The sequence below is a fragment of the Patiria miniata genome, unplaced genomic scaffold (genome assembly GCF_015706575.1).
Source record: "Patiria miniata isolate m_02_andy unplaced genomic scaffold, ASM1570657v1 HiC_scaffold_3, whole genome shotgun sequence".
Classification (NCBI taxonomy): domain Eukaryota; kingdom Metazoa; phylum Echinodermata; class Asteroidea; order Valvatida; family Asterinidae; genus Patiria; species Patiria miniata.
This window is the reverse complement of record NW_024037069.1, coordinates 21197365-21222454: the sequence shown is the minus strand read 5'-3', so window position 1 is coordinate 21222454 and position 25090 is coordinate 21197365. Positions and strand designations below refer to the sequence as shown.

The window sequence follows — 25090 nt, the reverse complement described above, 5'->3', positions numbered from 1 at the left end:
ACTTGGTTGATTTTACACTGTTTTCAATTGGGCTTGAATTGGTTCAGTGCACCCACTAGCTGAACTGCACGTGACCCCCAGATTACTTCCGGGTCAAACTACCGGATCATTAATTCCTCGCCAGTTCCTAATTCCCAGAAACGGGTGGGTGCGTTTGTCACGTATATCCGGTTCGTTAGTGTGACGTCACCTCCAGCGCTTTCTGCACGATTGGAACCGGAAGTTAACGCAGCTCGAGCATTTGTAGCCAATGGGCGCTAGTAATCAGTGGTGCGCGTGCGTGTATGACGTTTTTACTAACGAACCGGATAGCATGCACAATCCTCTGTGAATTACATGTACATGTAAGTGTCTCATATAAAATATCGTGTCTTCCAAAATACAAGAATTTCAACCGACCACTATTTCAAGAAGTACGGCAATTCCTACAAATCCTCTAGTGTTGCGTTTACACCGTCGGTGTTTAACTAACACGGCATTTTCAGTGTTGGTCTCCATTAAAAATTAATAATTAGTACTGAATACGCACATACCACTACATACAGTTATTTTCACACATGTAAAACAGTCTTCTCAATAAACAGGGGAAATGTACAGCATAAGAAAAGCCTAAAACAAAATTTAACTTCAAATACTTTTTATTTGTCAATTTACAGTTATTTTGGTCTTTCTTGGTAAATCGCGTGCAGAGAAAATCTTTTAGTTTAATTTGCCTTCAAAAAGGTCAGGCGTATGTACTGAATACGGACGCAAGCGGCCATTTCGGAAGTTGGCATTTAGTACTGCTCGCATAGGCCATTTTGCCAAATCTCGGCGTCGTACCAGATGATTCTTCAGGCCCATGTTTCGTGAAGCCCGTTTTAAGGCTTACATGCATGCGGTATAATGGTTCTGGAGCATAGTCTGGAGCCAGACTGATATGAAACCACACCGGAGACGACGCTGATGTTTGAGGAATGTACCACATTTTGCAGAAACTCGGCTGCCATAATAATTACAAGTACGATATATTGTATTGTGTACGACTCGCAATTTAGTATTTTGTAAGTTTTTAACTTGGTGTTTGTTTAAACACTGATAATATTGATACGGAAAGACTAAGATATAAAATGTTTACAATGGTAAGTTTGATTTAGCTTATATTTAATTTCCTTTCATGTTTTAAGGCACTTAATGTCTGCGACATAATCTTGAATACTATACAAAGATGATATTGGGATTTTGGACAGCACCCAACTTCCAACTTAAATAAGGCCAAACACGTAATGTTATTCTCAAAGTGTTGTTTTGTCCCGATTTGTGGAAAGGCAAGTTCTCCATAATTCAACTTTCTAAATATCAAGGAAAGTTTAAAAACATCTAATAATTACAACAGAATTCAAATATTGTCAGCAAAATACTATAATAGCTGTCCTCTTTGAAATACCGTCTCCTGACCAGAAAATGAGCAAAGGGCATCCAACAGACCACAAGACATTCAGTACAAACAGTGCCATTTCTCTATTTCAGATAAACACTAAAATAACTTAACCAGTATACAATGTTTTTGGGATATTTTACTTGGATTCATAACACTCGTCAGACTTATAAATAAACATGCTAGTTAGTGATTTTTGTAACTTACATTGCTTTGGTAAATTCATCAAAAGTAAGACACATTTATTTTTTTAACTTGTGCATGTTGTTTCTACTGAATCGTTTTCCAAACACTCACAATAAATAATTAAAAAGCACACTTATATAAGTACGCTGAAGAATCTTTGGTGTAAATTGTACTGAACAACTTACATGGCGCAGTCAGAATACATTAAAGTAAAACCGGATGAATTTCATCTACGTCGGTTCATTGTCCTTAAACGACCTATATTTTATACGTTACTCATGCTATTTAGGATTTAATCTCTCTCTTACTTTAAATTAGAAAAATCCGGTTTCGAGGAAGTGCGAATTTCGTCATTCAAGCCCCTGGTAAAAGTATTTTTTTCCCTTTACTCAATTTTTTTAGGGGGACTTAGGGAACCTAAATTTCTGTAGGGGCACCGAGTGGGGTTTTAACCTTCCCTTCTTTAACCTTTTACCTTCCCAAAGGGTAGCTGTTTAGGCCGGGTTTTTTTCTCCAACGTGGCACAGATTCCTTTCTTGTCAAGATTTGTGAATCGGGATTTAGTGCAGACCTCTTGATTTTGTCAGTTGCATCTCAAACTATTTAAGGGGGCGGTGCATCCTCCCACCTCGACATTCGAAATTATGCTCATCACGGTTTCCCTGCTTCTAATTGCGGAGATGATATATTCCCCATATAATTGGGCCTACATCGTTCTTGTCGTGCTTCGTGTGGTGTGTCATAATATAAGCGTCAGCCAGTTTTGAGGATCACAGACACAAATAAAAACGGTATAGTGGAATGTAACAAAGGTCTTACATTTTAAAAAAAAATGTCTAATTTGTCTTTTCACACTGTATCAGCACTCCTCCTTCTAAAATGAGGTTGCTCATACAAACAAATTAAGTACAATCTCAGCAACGTTATAAGGTCATACATGGCTCGGAAAATATTGTCAAATATTTTCTCAAAGAAACGGAATAACAAAGTATAGGGGCCTTATTTGTGCTCTTAATTTGAGCTCTCACCGAATAACACATACCGAAACACCAATTAAAAGACAAAGATTGCCATATTGGTTAAACACGGAATGTACTGTTTAGAACATCAGATTGGAAGAGCTGCATTATTGTACGAAGATCGTGGTAATGTTTCCGTTTTGTTTTCACAACCAAGCATGTTGGCCTATTACATACCCGTTGCTCTGACACGTCATGTCGTCGGTTGTCGTCAGCGCGCCGACCGGGAGATTCTCGTGGGGCCGCTGCGGCGTTTCCCCCGGAGGTGGGTCACTGGCGTTAGCCTCCTCTGCCGGTTGTTGATGTTGTTGTTGTGGGGATGGCGGACTAGGGGACATTAGAGCTTCCGGTGCCGGTGGCCATATGCAAACTCCGTCATCGTAGACCTGATCGGTTGGAATGAGCTGCCGGAATCTTGGTCCTGATGGTGGCTCGTCGCGAGAGTCCAGGCCTTCGTTCACGGCGCCTCTACTTGGGTTCCCTTCCGCGTCAGAGCCAGGAGAATCCCTGCCACCTTCGACGTTCCCAGCCAGTTCTTTTTCACCCCTCGTTCTGTTGCGGATGTAGCGGCCCAGGACGTACACTGCCGCAATGGCTATGCCTTCGAAACCAGTCACCATGGCAATGAGCAAGGGAATAATGGCCACAATGTCTGCTTCTGGCTCTTTGTAGAAGAGTTTTGCGACCGAGACTGCAAGGAGTGTATTCTGGCAACCGGTTTCGATAGCAACAGTGATCGAGAAGACGTAGTTAAAGTTGGCGATTCTCGCTATGGACATACCAAGGAAGGCTCCGATGAGCGGCAGGACGGCTGAGGTGGTCCAGGTTTTCCAGTTGCCAAAGAAGATGTAGTACTGGGACGGAATGAAGAGGACGACTCCAAGCAGCATTAGGATGAAAGTGAAGGGCTTGACGAGTTTGAGACAGACCTGCCGAGCCTTCTGGAAGCGATGGAAGAAGGGGACTCCGATAAGGAGCGGAAGGACCAAGCCGCACAGCTGGATCAACAAGCTCTTGAAGGGGGTCTCAAGATGCCCGTTGCCTGACACGAACGGCTGGGCATAGATTAATAGATTCAGGGGCATCATCCCCACCGCTAAGAAAGTAGAGAAAGTGGTCATGGTCAGGCTAAGAACTATATCGCAGTCTAGGAGCAAGACCTCGATGTTGCTGAAGAATCCACCGGGGCAGGTGCCTACTAGGACCAGACCGATCGCAATGGCCCCCTGCAAATCGAAGACCTTAGCCAATCCAAAGGCTAAGGGAGGCATGAGGACGAACTGACACACCATCCCCATGATGATACCCCAGGGTGGTTTGATCTTCTCCAACAGAACCTTAGGCTCCACCTTGGCCGCCATGATCACGTAAGAAATTACTAACCAAGTCGCGAGGATGTACGTGGCTACCGTGCCGAGAATTCTGAACGGTGTTTGGACCTTGACGATATCCGTGCCCAACACCATCCTGTCCCCGCTGCTGTCCCCGGCGGCGTACGCTACTAGCTTGCTGCTTCCGATCATACCTCCCCGTAGCTCCACATTCATACGGTACGGAAATGTCGTGTTTTCCGTGATCTCAAACACCACGACGCCATCTTTGAGCGTGAATATATCCTTGTCCCCGCTGTCCAATTCGACTTTTCCGATGTAATTGGATTGATTGACGGTCAGTACAAAAACGGTGTTCTCCCGGAAAGTTAAACTGACGTCGTCTTTGTCACCGAGCGTGAAGTTGAAGTCATACGGGGACCACTCATCGATTCGCTCGGCGGCGTGCACCGTCGAGACCCGGGCCAGAAGGCCGAGTAGAAGCACCCACGGCAGGACTCCTCGAAGAAGGGCATCCTGCTTGGTGCCTAGATGACCCTTCATCTTCTGCGTCCGGCCTACCATCTCAGACAAACTGGAGAACCTAGGAAATTGTCAAAAACTGTAACTGTAAACCAACCTTCTATCATCGAGCACTTTTAAATTTTACATCTATAATCGTCTTCACTATTTTACCCATCATAGCGCACACCACATTAAGAACTCGTCACAACTGCGCTTTCTCATTTGTAGAGCCTGCCATGGGCGTCGCGAGGGGGGGGGAGGTAAGGGGGAGGGCGCATTCCTTCCCCCCTGAAAAGCAACCCAAAAAAGAGGCGCGAAGTCATATTGCTGTTAATTTAATTTGTTGGGGTCGGGTGAAATATGTCCCTGCATGTCCATCCTCGAAAAATGATAAATCGAGAATATGCTGGGCAAAGTACAGGATTTTGAGGGGGAAATGTGTTTCGCCCCCTCTAGAAAAAATCCTGGCGACGTCCATGGAGCCTGCTGTACTTCTGATAGCTAATCACTTTCAAAACGCACGATCACGATCTTCATTGAAAGTGATTAATCTTCTCTTTTTATTCCAATATACAGAGCTACCCGAATATATACATGTACAGCGAATTGTCGTCGTGGCCAAGCGCACAATATGGTAAGCCATTTCCTGTAGTTGGAGGTTAATACTAGCTAATGCACTGCACAGCAAGACCATAGTGTTATGTCCACAATATATACAGGCCTTTCGTTTTTAAAACAGGAAAGATATATACCCAGCGTGTAAATTGATTGAACCTTTTTCGGGGCAAATGTATAATATTTGTGGACATGTAATCGTTCAAAGTACATAAATATGTATATAGTTCGGTATGGAAAGTCCTCACGGTCAAACTTGAATGTTCTGTGCACGTGCACCTTTCTTTTGGAAAAGAAACTAGAAAAAATGATATCTTTATCAGGGCCTGTTTTTTCAGTCAGCCGCAAAATTAGCTCGGCAAAATGTGACTTTAATCTCAGCTATAATAAATATCAATTGCAATCGGAGTCGGACACTATGAATGTGCAAGCGGTTCGAATAATGAAAAACACCCGGCACACGATCCAATAAAACGAGGAACAACATCCGTGATTTTATTATCATGTTGTAGGCAACATCATCATAATGTGATACGATATCGCTGTGTGTTGAATGATAAACTCTTACCGGAAAAGAGGTCCACATTTGACAGCATTCTAATGTTTCTTTGCGCCCACACACAACCGCCAAAACTTGCATCTGACACAGCCAGACTAGAAACATTAACACAATCAATGAAACTCCAGTGCAAACCTGTCCGTCATGTGCAACAGTATTATACAGATTAAATTCCACAAAATGATTGCACTGGTGATATAGTGATATAGTTCCAATATTCATCAGCACTCGTGTACCAAGGCCTTGCGCCAATGACAATGAATCACGCGCAAAACCTTTTATGCATTAAACAGATTACAACCTATTTTTCTAGCACTAACGGTATAAATAGAAATGTGGTGCAATCATTTCTTTTTGCTAACGCGACAACGCTTGAGCAAAGGTCACTCCCAGCTGCATGCATAAATTCACTAAAATTTGCAATCGTCTAGTTTATACAGTGCGTGTGGTAATTTCAACCAAACGATGACGTCTGTCAACATGTAAATGAGTTATCAGGCAGGCCGGATCTAGGAGTTTTTCGATTGTGCCTTTTATGTAAATCGTGGATGAGTAAACACAATGACGAAATAAGTTAACACACGAACCCCTGTGTAATAGGCCCTAATAACCCTGGTGGCCCTGTACGTGCAGTGTCAAGTTCAACTGACGGAGGTCACTATAACTATGTGGTTGTGGTTTTTAAAGTGGGAACTCCCAGAAATATGGGGGTAGGATATTGATGTGTTTTTTTTTCGTGATATCCTGGTTCATATTTCACTCGGACCCCCCGCCCTCCTGTTTGCAGGGCGGGGGGGGGGGGGGGGGGGATACGAGCGAAGGTTCCCATATCGCATTACCTTTTTAAATTTGCACAGTGCTTCATTGGGAACTTAACACGCTAACGACTAGAAAATATGGCAGGTTTACAGTTCAATACTATGATTAAGTTTGGGTTCAGCGTGGCCAGAGTGGTAATGAATGATGTACTTTCATTCGATAACGGGGATGTCGGCCCTACAGACCGGGGTGAGCGCATTTGCGATTAGCAGAAAGCAAACTCATGAAATACTCATCAAATTATTATATTTATCGATTTATTGTCAAGACTTGATAAATTTCTTCTGAAAAAGCTATACCATTGAAAAGAAACTCAGTGTAGACGTCGAAATAAGCCCGCGATCTTAGGGTAAATATTGTTGCTGTCCGAGCTTTTCAACAAATTCATTTTTGCCTCCTAACGAATTTTCCCTTTGAATGTGTAATTAAAACGAAAGAGTTTTTTTAGCGTCTGCATTCTCTGGGGGAAAAAAAGGCTTTTTTGCTTTTGCCCCATATATCTAATGTGTTTAAAGCTCCATGATCTAATGCAGAGAAATTAGCACAAGAGCAGTACATGTATAGGGGCCTATGCCTAATCATTCCATTGGTAGTATATAGGCAGGCCTTTTTTCGTTTGATGTCTGGTTCAAAACAAGTGAATAACTTGTTCGAAAAATAGCAATTAAAAAAGTGTAACTCCAAAATACTATAGCACCATTAATCATCCTCAAGTGAAAGATGCGTAAGAGGTGTGTGTGTGTGTGTGAGTTTGTTTCTGCATTCAGTAGGGGACGTTGAACAATAGACAATAGGGTCCCAAATTCCCGAAGACCCCCAATTTAGAATCGTGTACAAATCATATGGGAGGTCTAAAAAGTAAGAGAACAAACAAAAGAGGGACAATATGGGGTCCCCGATTGCAGGCAAATGCATGCTAGGGTGTGTGTATGGGGAATGGGGCACGCTTTGTCTCTTTCTCTTTTCCTTTTTACGACTGTACAATAGATGGGTGGAAGCCGTGCACAGGACTGCGAGCTCGTATAATTTCTGTGGAATTCGGATGAAATTAATTGGGCCTTAAAATTGCTGTGGAGTACTTTTAGGGGTGATTGTTTTGGATGGAATTTTCTCCCACAAGTCGTCGGATTACCCCCACAAATTGAACAGAATATGAAATGATGAAATAAGCTATAATTTGATGGGTGTCTCAAACACCTTGGAGAGTTGTGAGTATTTTAAATAATTTTTGGAAGTATACGCGTAATTATTACTGCTATGGGAGTCGATTTACTGGTCTGCACCCTGTGCTTTGCTATTCATTCGATGAACACGGCGTCAGAGATAAAAGTGCGCCCTCGCACGACTGATTTTGTCAATTACTATCATCTACCATCAATTTCTATCGCTGTCAAATTCATTACATTTTGAACAAAGCTTAACATTTTAAATATCTAGCAGTACGGTAAATTTCAGATGTGTGAATGTACTATGGTCCATTTTTGTTCAATATGAAACCCAGAACAACATGATGAACTGGCACCTAAAATAGGAACTTACAGTACGATTTCAATAACAAAATCTGATAATTATTATCCAAAAAAAGGGTTTTGGTTTTCTTTTTCTTCCCTGGATGGGCCAAAAAATCTGCAATACACTAACAACAAATGAACACTATCGCAATGTTACTAATCTCATCAAATAGTTTTATTTGGTTCATAATAGAGTACATGTTTATGCTCAAGTAAGCATGATTTCATTTTTAATATTTACAGTCAATTAGACTTTTCTGACAAAAAGTTGTCTCTCAAACATATTCTGTTAACTTAAAAGGTAATACACAACATTCGCAAACATCAAAAAACAAAACTACCAAATTATTATGAAATACTGAAATAGTCTTAAACATCTTAAAATCATGGCACCTGTCATTTTCAAGAAAAGTGGAATTTTTGTATCGATTTCCAATGATGGTTGGCCGACCAGTGGAAGAAACTGACTTTCTCAATTACTGCCCCCAATTTACCAATATATTAGTTCACATTTTGTTTGCAATTGTGTACACATCCGTGAACGGGTGCAAGCCAGCTAGTCTGGTTCCATGACCTGACAACTCCCTAACGTCTATAAATTGCTCCGTTTCATCAGAAGTAGGTTCAGGGAACCAGACTACAAGAAGAGCATTTTTTTTTCTTGGTTTTTCCGGCATCTATGAACTCAAAACTTTCAACAGCTCAGTGTAACAATATTTGCTATAAAAAAAACTTGCCCCCAAAACCATCCAGTTCTGAAAATTATAGCAAAAGCAAATGTTGTATATTACCTTAAAAGCTATAGAAGGCAGTAGGTGAATATAATATATCTGAAACTGAATCACATACAACAGACATTCAAATCCATGTCTTTTTTGTCCGTCTGTTTGTTTGTTTGTTTACTTTAAAATGTTTTGTTTGTTTGTTTACGTTAGAAAAGTTTACCTCTCGTAATTGAATAAAATACTTTTCACTATCACCAGCACTATTGGAAGTCCAAAAACCTTCTGTGCATGGTGAACAAACTTAAGAGTGTACCCCTTCCCATCTTAAAAAAAAAAGATATGTTAATTAGTAGAATAATTTTTTTCCTTTCCTTTCCCCATTTCCTCAAAATAAATTACCAAGCATTGCAATCCTCCATCTGCACAGATACATTGCTTTTTAACGAAAAATATGACCGTTGTAACTGAAAATAAAAAGTCCAGCACAAAAGTGATGCACACACAAAGTATATTACAAATTGTTTTGGCTACGACAAAAGTCTGCAACAAAAGCTGTCAAAAGCACAGCTTTTGTTAATACAAGAATAAATATCCTGTAAGAACCTCCTGTTCATTTTTTTTTCATCAAATGAAAGAATTCTGATTAAAGTACATTGTAAACGTGAATATGTTGTGTTTCATTGAATGGTTGCCATAAAATAAAAATATACTGGTATGCTCAAAAATCCCGCACTAAAAACAAATAAGAACTAAATAAAACAACGTAAAACAAAGAATAGCACAATAAAATTGTATTGTTAGATTGTTATGCCTCTATAAAAGAAAGCTGATAAAACAATGAATAAATACAAATAAAATCGATCACAACTGAGGATTTTCACAAACTCGTCCTTGTCTTAAACCAACCAGTTCTTAGAATTCAATTTCCCTTCAAGATTATTGTCAACTTGCAAATTGCTCCTGCAATAATTTCACGTTTCCATCTTATTTTCATTCTTTTTTGCAAGGATTGGTCCCGAAATTCTCACGAATAAATACACAGGGCGACTTGCCACTGCTTAAAAACTTTCCAACGGTGTCTCAAATAAACAAAATCTTACCCGTGAATAGTGGCCTTTCTTTTAGCTTATTAGTAAAGTAGACATTTTTTGGACTTAAAAAGAATATAATAAAGTGCAGAAAACAATAATTTCAATACAATATTTTTTTTCAAATACCTCATCCGGTGATTATTTTTTCATGCTCATGACTGTGCCTGTCCAGTCACGTTTTGTTGCATTTAGGGCTCACCTGCGAATTTCCATAAGCCATATAGTGATTTGTTATAGGTGTATGGGCCACATTGTGGACGCACACACAATAGGGACCATAATAGGGGCTTTCCCTAACGTGGCGCATTTCGACCTTTACCTTGACTTTCCTCATGTAGTGTTGCCAAACTTCAAATGCATTCAGTGAAATACTGGTACTTTTCCCGTATTAATGCTTGCTTTTTAACCTATGTGAACAATTTTGGTGTCATAAAATTTAATCCGAAATTCAAAAACGGTGGCGTCCGAAACTTGGGCACAAATTCGGCCGAGTGTTCCCTAACGTGGCTCACTTGAACAAATCTCGGAAAATCCCACATTAACATTAAGTGTGCCAGCAAATCATTTTCTCATTTTTGGGGGAATTTGAAAACGGTTCATTGTGCACTTCGAAAAAAAATCTGAAAATCATGCCAAAATATAATTTATGAATGGCAATTTTAAGAGCTTGATGAAATTTCACTTTTTGTGAAATTTGAGGTATTAATTTTGCTCTAACAAGGAATACGAGGTGAAAAATCCAAGTGTGCCACGTTGGGTGCCGCACCACGTTAGGGTACATCATCAATAGAAATGTTACATGTACGGAATACATATGCGGTTTGGAAAAAAATGCTGGTTAGGCCAAAAAAAAAAAATACTCGGTCTCTGGTCAGACCAAAGTTCTGGAATTGATGCGGCGACACGGCTTTTTTTGGTTTTTTGGTTTTTTTCTTTCTTTTTTCCCAAGCTTGGATTGTACAGACAAGGTGGGGTACTATTTTGCTTTTTTTGGTGTCCTCATGTACATTGGTGTCCTCCATAATTTGCCTTGGGGCCCTCGATCATTTGCCTTGGTGCAATTTCCCATTCCTTGGTGCTCTTTAGGACCTGTTGGAGCTACCGCGGAACATTTTGGAAAAAAAAAGTTTGACGCGCATGATTAAAATCGACGCGCGCTGACCAGAGACCGACTTATTTTTTTTGTTGGCCTTATAACATTACCATACAATTTTCCGTGATTATTTCACCAAACCCACGCATATGCATCTTACACTTTGTTAGCCTAAAACATTTCGATGTGAAACACACAGTGCCAACAGTGTGCCAGATAAAATAACCACGCAAAATGGTGATCCGAGCTGCATACGTATCGCCTACCCGCACCATTTCTAAATAGCGCCCTCAGTGTGACCCCAGGGTGGCAATGGCCTTAAAGTCTCAATAGTTTCTCTTTCCTTTCACTGCTGGGGAGGTAACTTTTTTTTAAAAGGGTTGTATCCCACTTATCCTTCTTTCACAATTAAATATGAACAATTATCTCTAGGGTTACCTGAGTTAGGCCACATCCAAATTAACGCGGCTACGGCTATTAATATCACACAAGCCTATGGGAAATGGATTCAGCTGCTTCCATAGACGTGCGTTACTGTCAGCCGTAGTCAGGTTATTAAGATGTGACCTTACCTGAGGTAACTATGCATAGTATTTTCCAAGATGGCCGACGTTCTTGATTCCATTCTGAAGGCCGCTTCATACTTTATGCGAATGCGATGTGAATTTGACGTCACAAAGCATACGCTTCATAATACGCTGGAGTTGAATTGTGCTCAACTTTTGCGAATTCGCAGTGCAAAAACTTGCCCTGACGTCACAAATTCACGTTCATGTTCGTGCCGAGTACGAACTTGCCTTAATGAGTCTCCTTGTATTTGATGAATCGGACCAAGTTGTGTCGAGCGTTGATGACTACTGGCATGTGTTCTCCTAGCTGGTTCTTACCCTGTCGTAACTGGAAAAAGACACAAAACCAAATCACATAAAAAGAACTTCACTAACATCACATTACCAGAATTTCGATTTGTTTTTACAGATTACAAAGAAAATGTTTTCTGGAGTAGAATTTCATTCCTCCAAAGAAGAACTGTCTTACACTTTGTTAGCCTAAAACATTGTTCATAACTGAAAAGAACCATGTTATTTTTACACAGTCCATCTTTTTTTTCCATTTTTTTTCTCTTGAAGTTGAGTAACATCTTCTGATGAAGGGCAATGATGTTACTTAAAACCTCAAGAAAAAAAAAAATAAGTTTGATTTTGTAAAAATAATGTATTCTCTTCAATTATGCATCATTCACAATTAGACGAATCTAATCAAAGCACAATGTTCATGTTGATTCTATGTGCCAAATTATCTAAAAATTACAGTAATTTTCAATGCTGAATTGCACCCAAGACGATACAACATTTTGAATGACTGAGAGCGAATGAGCATGTGTATGGTAACCAGCATACCCTAGACTTCAGCTGCGGTACCAGCATCTTCAGTTTGGGCACCAGTCCAATTTTCACTGCCACGGCATCGGCTGTTGCCCCATCGCCGAAGGCGTCAAAGATGGCGTCCAGTGCCTCTGCAGTCACCCACAGGGAACTGTCTTTCACTGCTACCTCGCTCAGCTGGGTACCAACAGCCTGCCAGAACAAATTGTGACTCAAGGTCAAAGTTCAGCAGCCACTGAGACTAAAGGAATCTCCGCTCGTTTTAAAACTAAGCTCCAAATGGAGATTCGTATAAATATGCAGAGAAGTAGATAGGCTAGCAAAGTATAGAAGATTGACGGCACCTCTTGTATTCCATACAAATCTGTTACATTTTTTTAAATCTGATATTTTTTACTAGCTGATCCATCAAAGCTACCAAGTAACTGTTATGTTAGACAGAGAGACGGTAGGTTTAATAGACTGACAGACAAATGAAAGACAATCAGTAATATGCACAGCTTCTTAAACTTGCCTGAAATAAAAGAAAACAAAAGTGGTTTCAATATGGACAAATCGACACCCTCCTAAAATCTTATCATCGTTTGCAATTTAATTACAAACTACAGATTATATATTATTTGAGCAATCATTTACCAAAAATTACAGACCAAAAATACAAAATGCTACAAATTGAATTAGAGATTGGCCTGAACTATTTTTGTGAAAAGGGCTACTTTTTCCATACTATTTTTTTGCTTCGGCTAATGATATTTTCCTCAACTTAAGCCAATAGTAGAGTTCCTGGAGTGAGCACGCTAATTTGGAATATCCTTAGCAATGGGTTCTTGATTATAGTCTACTGAGTTTTAAATTTTTGTTCACTCACCGTTAACAGCTGCTCTGAGTCTGCCTTTGCTGCCAGTAAACTCCCAACGCTACCCAGCATGCCCACGATGTTGACACGGATTTGCTCAGACTGGGTGCCTTGTCCCAGCCCAAACAGTCTCGTCAGGTGATGTTCTGATAAAGACTGAAGTTAAACGATAAACAACCGACTTGAGAAACATTGGTGAAGATTTTGAAACTTCAGCAATAGTTACTAAGGGCCGGGTGGCATTGAGGAATTTCAGTGCAATTGGTATTTTGACACGTGAATTATTGGGAAGGGTTGTTGACACTTTTAAGCAATGAAGGAAAATACTTGATGAAGCTTACTTGAGGCATGTGCTTGCTGGCAGCCATTTTCTGTAGCACAGAGCGGAGGGCACTAGTCAACGCCTCTACCAACTCATCCCCGGCTGGTGCTGAAAGTTGACAATATAACCCCAAAAAATGGGAATAATAGTTAAATTTGGTTTTAAAAAAGGAGAAATTTTACGAACAATTGAAACACTTAGACAACACTTTACAAAGGCTGCAGTCTACCTGAGCGGAGGGGAGGCATGCAGCATTGACTTTGGCTTGGTGGTGTATTAGCCCTAACCTTCCCAAAATCCTCCAAAATCCTCTTTTGCAGGATATAAATTTAGGCCTATATTATACCTGAAATAATCTGCACTGCTCAAGGATGCCACTGGTTCTGCCTTAACATATTGACATTGATTGCCAGAGGATTTTGCAGGATTGAGGCAGTGGTCATCCCTCCAAGGACCACATTCAAGAAATAATGGAGGAATTTGCAGGATTGAGGCTGTATGCAAGTTTCACATGGAGGCAATTGGAGGAATGTGCAGGATTGAGGAATGTGCAGGATTGAGGCAAAAATGCCGAGGGACTTAGGGTTAAAACGACTGACCCAATAACAATGTATATTATGTATCTGAATGACTCAACAGACATTAAATTTCCATGGATGTGACCAAGTATTAAGGTGCTTCTAATGCTTAGAAAATGAGATAGTTTCAAAAGCATCTTTACTTCTTTGTGAATTAAAACTTGAAGGCTGATATGTACATAAAGTTCCAATTTTTTGTAAATTGGATTCTGTTTAAACTTCTCAGGAAAACATTTGAACGGATTCTGATATTTGCTTTTCTTTTAACGTTCTAAGGTGTGAACATTACATACTTAGGAAAAAAATCAATAATGGAAAACAACAAAATGTAATCTTCTTGCATTGTCTGCTGTAACTGAAGTTTTTACCTGGTTCCACCATGGTGAGCACAAGAAGTTTGTCAAGAACGAGCGTCAGTGCCTCTGGTCCGCCTAATGATGCTAGGTCCATGACGGCAATCATGTTTTGTAGACAGAGCAGAGCACGGCTCTGGACTCGCAATAGGCTGAAGACAGTCACGGAAAGCGGAGAAGAAAATGTTTTAATTGTGACTGTAAGTCTTTGGATCCAAATAATGATATCAACTTTTGGTCTCAACAGAAAGAAAACGTTTTCTACGCGTCTTCAAGGTCAAGGGCTCAACAACTGTATTATCATGCAGATAATTTGCTTCGTTCCCAAAGCACATTTTCAGATGTTTTCATCCAGTTTCTTCCCATGCACTGCCTCACTTTGAAACTCCTTTTCTCTATCTTGATATCCAGTTGATTTTGATCTGCCCCAGTTCAAGCCTAACGTCAATGCTTATCTTTCCACTTGAAGATTTTTTTCTTTTCCTCAGATTTCCTTTCTATCCCTTCTTTGTGTAGCCTTCACCATGAGTGGTCCTTGTGATGGGTGACTCTCATAAAAAAAAATGTTCCAAAAATGTGGAACTGCAATTTTCTAATCGTAGCTATGTGAAAAATTATGTCGATAACCTTGAATTGGTGTTTGTTTATCCCCCAAAATGAGTTCAGGACAGCGCCTCAGTCGGTCAAAATATGGCCTATCATTTTTTTTCCGTTCTTACCCTTTGAAGACTGTCTTGCCTGCGCTGTGTAAGATCAGGCTCTGCAGCAGCGTTCTGTCCGGGAAAGCACACTTCACTAAAACCTAGATCCGAGACCAAGATAGAGTTGAAAATTCAGCATCAGATTCTTAGAAAAATTACCATTTAGATATCCGTAGAAACTGCGTAATCAAAACCGGGGATTGCAGTTTGAAAAGAAAAAGCTCACACAGGTTCTTTTCTATAGGAGTTAGAATCGGCTAACTGAGGCTAACAGGCTGCATGTTTGGTTTATTAGATAATCTTCTTACTGGGCCAAATTTAATAAAATAGCTTAGAAAAAAATATAGGTCAGCAAATTTATGTGTAATAGCGTATTGCTTGTTATTTAAGCATCTGCAACCTAGCCATTTCTCAGGCTTCTAGGAAAAACATACCAAGTCAGGGGATTCACGTCCACTCATCCAGATTTTACAAGCTTTTATCCAAGATTTGTACTCACAGTCAGGAAAAAACTTGAACTGACAACACCCCGGCAAACACTGCCATTACACCCTGGCAAACACTGCCATTAACTGCTGAGGTAGAATGCCCCCCCCCCCCCCCAGCATCTGCCTGGTCAAGACCCAGAGGTCGACCAAGGACATCCTGGGTCGAGCAACCACGCTACTAACCGCGGACACAGGAGATCAGTGCGACAGAACCCAGATGTCTATGCGGTAGATTGAGTGAGTGGTACGAGGGGTCAAACCTACCTTGTTTGGGAGATTGTGACTAACAAGAGCTCCGCGGATCTCATCTGAGAGGCACAAAGGAGACTGCAAAAAAAGAGAGAGAAGAAATAGAACGTAAAGCAAACTTTTCTATGGGCTCAGGCAAAAGTCATCTTTTAATATTTAAGTTTTTTCTAATTCCCGAATAACTATAGCTGGTAATAATAACGAAGTGACGCTCCTGGCGCTCCAATATTACCCTGGCTTTAGCAAGGCTGCCATTACGGCGCTCAAGCATTGAAGGAATTTCTTCCTACCAGGTACCCATTTACTACACCTGGGTGGAGAGAGGCAATCGTAGTTAAGTGCCTTGCCCAAGCGCACAAGCACCATATTCCCCGTCAGGATTCGAACCCATGTACCACGGCACACGAGTCGACCACCGTAACTATTGGACCACATATAATATCATTGGTTGCATATAATTAAAGCTAATTGTGTAGGCTCATTTGGTAATCTCAATAAGAAGGCATTACTGGGTGGAACCATGCTCGCACGTAGGTGGTATGCACGCACCCAATGCACCTTTGACCAATAGGGTTACCAATAAAGTAAAAGAGTTCAAGATGTTTTTGTTCTACCATGAATGGGATTTCATCAGTATCAGCTGCTTCATCTTGCAGGTCGTCGCTACTGCTGCTGCTGGACGCCATGTCCTCCCAGTCATCCTCCTCATCATCTGATAACAGGGGAAAACAAATATGATTTATATTCATCAGCTGGTACTTAAAAGACATGGGTTTCCCTCAGAGTTCTCGGCAGTATTTCTCTCAAGACCTCAAATCACATTTGTTTCTCATTTCTTCTCATTCGGATGACGGACTGCACTTGGGTACTCAAGGTACCCATGATATAACAAAAAAACTAGTGCAATTAAATAGATACCTGTTTTGTATCATGTCTTGGATACTATAATGTTGGTCTAAAATGGTCACATGTCTAGTCTATAAAAATGACTATTTACCTCATATACACTACGCTGCATATTTATTACCTCATTCAGACTGTGTTGCATATAAACTACCTTGCATTATAGAATGACTCCCATCTCCACGTGACAGCTGAAAATTGATCTTACTAGGTAATATTTTTGTTAGAGCATACTTCTAATTTCTAGTCTAATTTCACCTGCTTTAGTCCCTATATAAAAAGTTTGAGTTTGGTGTACAAAAATCAGCCGGATTTATTAGATTTGAAGCCACTCACCGTCTGGACAACACATGTTGGAGGCAACCTCCAGGGCCACCTGCTGGGCTGTGAGGGCAGCTTCTATCTCGACCAGGTCCTCAGAGAGGGTCTTGGGAAGCTGAGGTAAAGCAAAACAGCAGACAATATTGAGGCTCAGGCTGTCTTATTAAAAAGAGTCTATATAATCTAATAAATTGAGACTTCTGAGTTCCGCTTCACTAGGCAAGCTCCGTTTTTTACCACTTGTAGTCAAGTGATCAAATAATACAAGTTAGAAAGTTGGTAAAAAAGGAAATTGGTACAACTCCCTGACAAGCAGAGGCTGTGGGAATTGATATTGGGAAATGGCTCTTTTGGGGCTAATGTTTGCTGGTGCCGTGTTTTGTGAATGCTTGTTTTACCTCATCATCTGGTAGTGTTTCTTTGGTTTCTGGTTCTCCCGAGCCATTGGAAATCTGAAAACAAAATTAATAAATACTGATTGACAAATGTACTCTCAAGAAATTTTTAATCATTTCGAACCCATAAAGCTGTTTAGTTTCAATTCAACAAAATATTAAACTTTGGCTACAAAGTAAATTTTGTGATTTGACAGCTTTTTTCAAAACAATTACCTGGCCATTTGTTGTCATCTCTGGGAGCAGTTTGGAGACAGCGGCCTGCGTGTCTGCGTCCAGGGACTGACATAGTACCTTGACGATGGCTTGAATCGTCTGGTTCTGCGATACTGCCGGCAGATGGCCCTTGATGTTGTAAAGCACACCTAGGGAGTAAACACAACCTTAGAATGAGAGATACTATGAGATAATTACAATACAATGCACAACAAGGAGGTTACAACAGAGGAGAAATTGTATATTCTTATTGCAGCACTTGGTGCATGTAATTAAAGTTTGAAATTTTAGTGTTAACAAAGGTAATTTTTTTCAAGTTGTATGAAGAAAGTGACTGGAGCAGGGTTTGAACCTGTGACCTCCGGATTGCCGTTCCAGTGCTCTACCAACTAAGCTATCAAGCCCTATGTTGGCAGCTCCCCATTTTATCAATGTCTTTGTTCAATGGATGCTAGCTAGTTTTCCTTTGCAGATTCTTTGAAGAAAAAAAAACCACCAAAGATGAGATTATTTAGCTTGTGTAGAACTGCAATGTACAATGCAGGACAGACAATATAATGAAGGATAATGCAGGATTTGCTACGGTTGAACCTTTCATTAACGAATTCAGGTCAAACACCTCTGGAGATTTTGGAAGATTTCATAGACTGGAGCCATGCCATTACTTCTTTACACAGGACTTGGTGCCCCTTGGTGGTTTAAGTAAAAAGAATGTGTGATTGGGTTTTTAGACTTTGGTAAATTTTGGAGGAATTAGGACGGCCTCTAGCAAAAAATTCAAAGGGGATTTGGGGTTTTCGGGAGCCTATCCGGTGAAACTACAAGCTTGCCATTGACGGATCTGATGAATGTTTGTCGACTTCTTACTTGCAACAAGCGTTCTGAGAAGTGTATGCTGCATGGTGTCCCCTGGACTCATGAGGGCATTCTCCAATATGGGCAGGGCGGTGGGTTTGGTGAGCTCCACGCCTGTGCCGGGGTTGTCTTCGCTGACGGTCTGCAAGCAGTGGGCTGGGGGATGGAGGAGTGTCGAGTTTAAATTCAAACCAAAAAGAAATATCTTAACCACTTACATCTTTCGAAGAGCAAAACCAAAAGGTTTCAGTCAAATTCCTCAAAGGTCTTTCTCAAGTGTCAAGTCACAAGCTACTCAAATGAACTGTGATTCTTTTGTCGTTGTGATGGACTTGTGATTTGTCTTGTGATGGACTTGTGATTTGTCTTGCAATGGACTTGTGATTTGTCTTGTGATGGACTTGTGATTTGTCTTGTGATGGACTTGTGATTTGTTTTGTGATGGACTTGTGATTTCTCTTGTGATGGACTTGTCATTTGTCTTGTGATGGACTTGAGATTTGTCTTGTGATAGACTTGTGATTTGTCTTGTGATGGACTTGTGATTTGTCTTGTGATAGACTTATGATTTGTCTAGTGATGGACTTGTGATTTGTTTTGTGATGGACTTATGATTTGTCTTGTGATGGACTTATGATTTGTCTTGTGATGGACTTGTGATTTGTCTTGTGATTTGTCTTGTGATGGACTTGTGATTTGTCTTGTGATTGACTTGTGATTTGTCTTGTGATGGACTTGTGATTTGTCTTGTGATAGACTTATGATTGGTCTTGTGATGGACTTGTGATTTTACTGTAATGGACTACAACCATGGCAAATCATCAATAAATAGCAGAGTCATATATAGCTGCCACATTTAGACATATATTGAAACTTACCATTATTGCTGTTACACCCAACATAATGGCCCCAACTATAGATGGGACTGGGCCCCAAAGTATAGCTGGGATGATGCTATAGTTTGGGCATAAAATTACCAACTATATCAAATTTGTGTAGCAACTTTAATGCTGGTTTGTGATGTCAATATAAGAGTCAATTGTCAAAACAAAACTATTTTCAAGCTGAATTCCAATGAGTTCCTGAGCTAAGGGAGACCAAATTACCTGCAGTAAGAGCTAGATCCAGGAAGGTAGCGTGGGTCTGTAGGCACTGCAGTGTGACATGTACAAGGCCATGACGGTTGAAGATGTTCACTGCAGTCCCACTACTCTCACTGTTATTGAAACAAAATGACAGAAAACTTTTTAATGCAGCGAGTGAAACCAGACGGAAAAAAAACTGTTTAAACAAATGAAGTTTGCGCTGTCAATTCCTTCACTGGATTAAAGTACAAAGGTACTGACACAGACTGCACGTCTGTTGTTTGATTGGATGAATATGTCTGCAAAATAGTACTGCTTATAATGTGCATGGTATACACGTGTCACATCTGTGCAGGATTCACACATGTAGATTTTTTCAATGGAATAAAACTGCTAGATGAAGGCACCCTTGGCCATTTTTAATTACGTGCGCAAGCTTTGATGAGTTTTTTCTGCACAAAGTTTTAATCGGCTAATATTCTACACTACAGTTTTGCACACATTCAACTGAAGATTGGTTGTGCACACTGTGTGCATTACACACTCATTTGACAACGGAATCTTAAAGTGCTTTCGCATGGCACTCTACAGAAAGCTGAACACTGCCCTCAATATTATTCCTTTACAGTAATGATGAGTATTGACAGAGGCTGATGACAGGATATAACCTCACCATAGATTCCAGAGTAGATGGAGGGCCTGTAGGAGGGAATTCAGATTAGGATCTCTCTTTGGTGGCTTGTTCCCCGGAGGTATCGGAATACCATTGCAGAACTGAAACAGAAAAGTTTTGAAAATCATTATTACTATGGTAACAGCATCAGACTGCTGACTAAAAATACTTTCATGATCAAAAGTTTAAATATTCTTGTTTCTTGTACTGTCTTTGTACTGTCTTTATTTCATCTCTTCATGACTGCAAATGTTTTTGAATAATCCCGTTCTTCTTATTTATAATTAGGCCTAAACTAAAATTATCAACACTGGAATGCCAAGGCATGGTGTTGATATTGTGATCACAGAATTTATATCATTTAAACAAATAAACCATTTTTTTTGTTATATTCAAGTTTGAAATGGTAAAAATAACACAGCCTGATTTGGCCCACAGACTGAAACCTTAAAATCCACAGTCCGGCAAAACTCATACATGATCAAATAAATAGATTGAGAATTTTGGAGGTTTTAAATGTTTCAAATGCACCAGAAACAGATTTTGGGCCAAGGGTCGAAACTTCTTTTGATGGAAGAAATCACACTCATCGTTTATTCCTTCATCTCACCTGGCTCAGAAGTGTGACCAGAGGGGTCATGATGTCATCACTGACCATTCTGTCACACACTTCATGATCCCCGCAAGCACTCAGGTTTCTGGGGAAAAAAAAGTTAAACTCCAGTTGGTCGGTATCTGAAACTACTGTCTATTTGTGAAATGTTTTTTGACAGTTTAATTAACTCTTTCAGTGCCAAAGTCGTACATGTACGAGGTATATTTGTTAGTTTGAAATTGCCAACCTCGTACATGTACGAGGTAATGTTTGTACTTAAAATCGCCAAACCTCGTACATGTACGAGGTAGAGTAAGCATGTTATCACAAGGGGGCGCTCTTGCTCTTTCTAATAATATCATTTTCATTCAGGTACGACCTGTGTTTATTTGTTTCATTCAAGTTCTTGCGAGAGGGCGCAGCACTGACACTTGTATTTTCTTCAAAAAGTGCGGAATTCCCCTGTGTGCAGGACAGTGTTTCAGGGTGTATCACTATGTACGTGACTACTATTGACTTTCCAATGTACCAAGGGTATACCAGAGAGCAACAACAACAAATTTAGTGAGTAAAACTTATTAACTTTTTTTAAAGAATTTTGAACAATTAGAAAAACTGCTCGAAGTTGGGCACTTTAAGGTTAAACTTTTCAAATTTCGCGGGCACTGAAGGAGTTAAACAATGTTACACTTCAATTCACAGAAATTGGGCAAAAGACAAACAGGCCAACTTAATCACTCATTACCAAACTTACTTCTTCAATATTTACGTAAACAAAAAGGCAAATGTGCTATCCTTAATATATTAGTATTTTACAACAGGCATCAATTCAATTGTCTTCTACTAAGTACTGTACCAAATCCGCCAAAATCCATCAGTGACCCTGCTTCACATAATGCTTTAAGACCAAATCCACTAAAATCCACCACAAGACTACCACTACTATAGGTGGATTTTGATGGACTTGGTACTTATGGCTTGCCTACCGAAATCCCCAAAACAAGGGGGATGGATTTTGATGGATTTGGGAAGGTTAGGGTTAATCCAAGTAAGTTTTGTGATAAAAATTTGGTTGGCTACTTTTGGGATAACTGCAAAAAATCCTATATGCCTTTCAAGGGAAAATACAACATTTGCAAACATCAAAAAATAAAACTACCAAATCATTTTGAAATACCTTGCTGGACTGTTAGTGAATGACAGTGTAAAGCATCCTGTAAAATCATGGCACCTGGTATACTGTCATTTTCAAGAAAAGTGGTATTTTTGTATCAATTTCCAACGCTGATCGGCCGATCAGTGTTGGAAAAACTGGCTTTTTTTCAAATACTGGCCCCAACTGACCATCGCACTTGTTTGCAATCGATTACAAACCTATGAACAGGTACGAGCCAGCTAGACTGGTTCCCTGACCTTACAATTCCCCAATGTATGTAAACTGCTCTGTTTTTCGAACCCAAAACCTCAAAAAAGTCAGTGTAACTATATTTGCTATATATTTCCAACCCCCCAATTCCATCCATTTCTGAAAATTATAGCAAAAGCAAATGATGTATATTCCCTTTAAATGTAGCTGTGGTGAATCTACACACCTGAGAGCTCCAGTAGCTGCTTCTCTGATTGCTGCCCGGTTATCCAAGAGGAGAGGGCCCAGGCATTTGACCACGCCGTTCTCAAGCAGAGTGTCCCTAGCTGCTGGCTCCTGGACAAGGTTAGCCAGGGAGGAACAAGAGCACACCTTCTCCTCATCAGAGCTGCTTTGAAGCTGATCCAAAGACAAAGACAAGAAAAACCGTCTGAAATAGGTTAAATACTCTTAGGTTAAATAAACAAAAACATGTTTAGTGTCCTGCCTTTTTAAACAAAGGAAGCAGGAGGCCCTTTTCTTTTTTCCTCCAAAATGGCCGCCCGACCGGGCTATTTTTCAAGTTGGCCGCCAGTTTTTTTGTTTTTCTTAAATGGCCGCCATTGGACTCAGAAAATGACATACCAGCTTTATATGGGCTAGATGCAACGGACAAAGATGCCAAAATAATGTCACTGTTTAAAATGTATCAAGTTTTCGGTTAAAAAAAAAAAATGTAGAACTTTGTCAAATTTTGATTTTCACATTTAGATTTTATTTGTAGTTCATGTATGCTTTAGAAGCATACTCACCCTCTTTATAGCAGTAGAAAATTAATCCCCCTTTTTTCAGACATCTACTTTTCATGTAATTTCTTGTTGGAATTTGAGATAAACAAATGTGTGCAAATGAACCTGGAAATTACAAGAAATATAGATGTCTGAAATAAGGGGTCTAATTTTCTATCGCTATAAACATGATAAAGAGGGCGAGTTTGCTTCTAAAGCGTAAATAAACTACAAATAAAGTCTAAATGTGAAAATAAAAACTTGACAAAGTTCTACATTTTCGGGTGCATGTTCCAAGTGTGGCCTTCATTTACGGAGGTAGTCCAATGGCCACATTTATGGGGCTAATGTCTGAATGTGCGATAAAATCAGAAAGACGAGAACAAAATGCAAAATCCTATTCCCACAAGTCTAGGTGTATTTATTTGATCTGCTTGACAAATGATAATCATTTATTGCAAATTAACAATATGAACACTAAGTTACTTTTTTAAGGGGGGGGGGGGGGGACTTGCTCCACAAGTCCAACACCCATTAAAAAAAAATAATCATGTTCCAGTTTCACAAATCATGACAATGTTGTGCCCATTCTTGAAAATCACGCATTCTCGAGAATGGGCATGCACATTCTTGAGAATGTGCAACTGGATCCTTGCTCAATCTTTGCAAAAAATAACTCTTCCAGATTGAGCGCACATTCTTGAGAATGCGCGACAAGATAACGGTCTTGTCGATGCCGAGCACCGGCTGCGCTTGGCAAGTCTAGCTGAATCCTCGTTCACTGATTCTCAATAATTATACTGTTGCAACGCAAGGCGCTGAAAAGTAGAGTGGATATGATAAGTAAAGGCGTATTAATATGGGGGGGGGGGGCCGGACCGGGAAAATATAAGAGACATAATAATACTAGTGCAAAGAATTCTGATTTTTGGGATAATAAAAGCGGGGGGGGGGGGGGGGGGGGGGGGGGGGGGGTGGGGGGGGACGTAAGAATGAAGAATGTGAAGAATGAGAATGAATACTGCGACATCCCATAGTGCTAATGCTATTTCCCATTTAAATTGCCACCAATTTATTGTTCACATCCCACCATAACGTCGCAGAGCTGGATTCTATCTAGTCAAAAGAGCAATTTTGGCAGCTTCTGGACATCGTTTTTTTTTCGTGGCACGCATATGATACATGCAGGGACTTGTAACTTGTCTAGCCTAAATAAAGCACTTCCCAGACTAGTTCCCAGTCCTCCGTTATTACAAAACTTCCCATAGTGGGCAGAAAAAAGCAATAATAACAGGTTTAATTTGATTCAAATTATCGTAGTTATACGAGTACAGAAGCATAGCACATTTTCTTTCCTCTTTATATGAATTGTTTCCCTTTTAACCGCTATACAATTCATTTAACATAATTATGTCGTGCAATGTTTGTTAAGATTGGGCAAAATTCATAAATTGTGCACGTGATATTCCCACCCAATCTTAAGAATGAGCGCTCATTCTTAAGAACGCGTGCTCGTTCTTAAGAATGGGCGCTCATTCTTAAGAATGCGCGCCCATTCTCGAGAATGTGCATGCCCATTCTCGAGAATGCCTGATTTTCAAGAATGGGCACAACAACAACATGGACAATTAAAATACAAACATTTTGGTATTCATGTTTCTAATTTGCTTCCCTGTAAACCAAAATCACATTTCGATCAGAAAATGCTTATTCGACAAATTCACAGGATCAATAACTTTACCCGTTCGAGTAGCGTGAGAGACTGGTTCTGCACCGCCGCGCCGCTTCCCGTGCCCAACTCGCCCTCCTCCGCTTCGACTTCTTGCACGGACGGCAGTCCAGTCGGTCGCTGTTTCTTCGCTCGAAAACGCTTATGTTTCGCTTTTCCCATATCTATCCGATGCCCGGAAGCCTGATCTTTCTCGGTGAATTGCTCACGGTGAAAATCACCCTCCCAAAAAGGGGAATTCCGGAAGATTTTTCAGCGCACAACACGTCATTTCACACAAACAACCGCTGCCATGTGGTATTTGTCCCATAAGACCGAAGGACGAAGGACTGCTTCCGGGTCAAAATGTGGTAGAAATTAAATCTCAGCAAAATGTTAATAAC

General features: G+C 40.2%; 2 protein-coding genes across 2 annotated transcripts; both read right to left on the bottom strand.

The window, feature by feature from the left end:
- Positions 1-310: 310 nt before the first annotated feature.
- Positions 311-6032, bottom strand: LOC119738383 (ileal sodium/bile acid cotransporter-like). The gene is made up of 2 exons (XM_038213265.1): positions 5641-6032; positions 311-4536 (listed from the first exon to the last, which is right to left on the bottom strand). The coding sequence occupies exon 2, from the start codon at positions 4515-4517 to the stop codon at positions 2769-2771; it is 1749 nt and encodes a 582-aa protein (XP_038069193.1). The 5' UTR covers positions 4518-4536; positions 5641-6032; the 3' UTR covers positions 311-2768.
- A 5212-nt stretch (positions 6033-11244) lies between these two features.
- On the bottom strand, positions 11245-25037 carry LOC119737724 (HEAT repeat-containing protein 3-like). Its single transcript, XM_038212277.1, has 17 exons — positions 24720-25037; positions 22438-22610; positions 20861-20948; positions 20251-20351; positions 19599-19708; positions 18505-18648; positions 17638-17786; positions 17425-17478; positions 17042-17141; positions 16417-16514; positions 15818-15880; positions 15084-15166; positions 14380-14516; positions 13453-13541; positions 13124-13267; positions 12271-12447; positions 11245-11767 (listed from the first exon to the last, which is right to left on the bottom strand). The coding sequence occupies exons 1-17, from the start codon at positions 24867-24869 to the stop codon at positions 11669-11671; spliced, it is 1959 nt and encodes a 652-aa protein (XP_038068205.1). The 5' UTR covers positions 24870-25037; the 3' UTR covers positions 11245-11668.
- Positions 25038-25090: the final 53 nt, after the last annotated feature.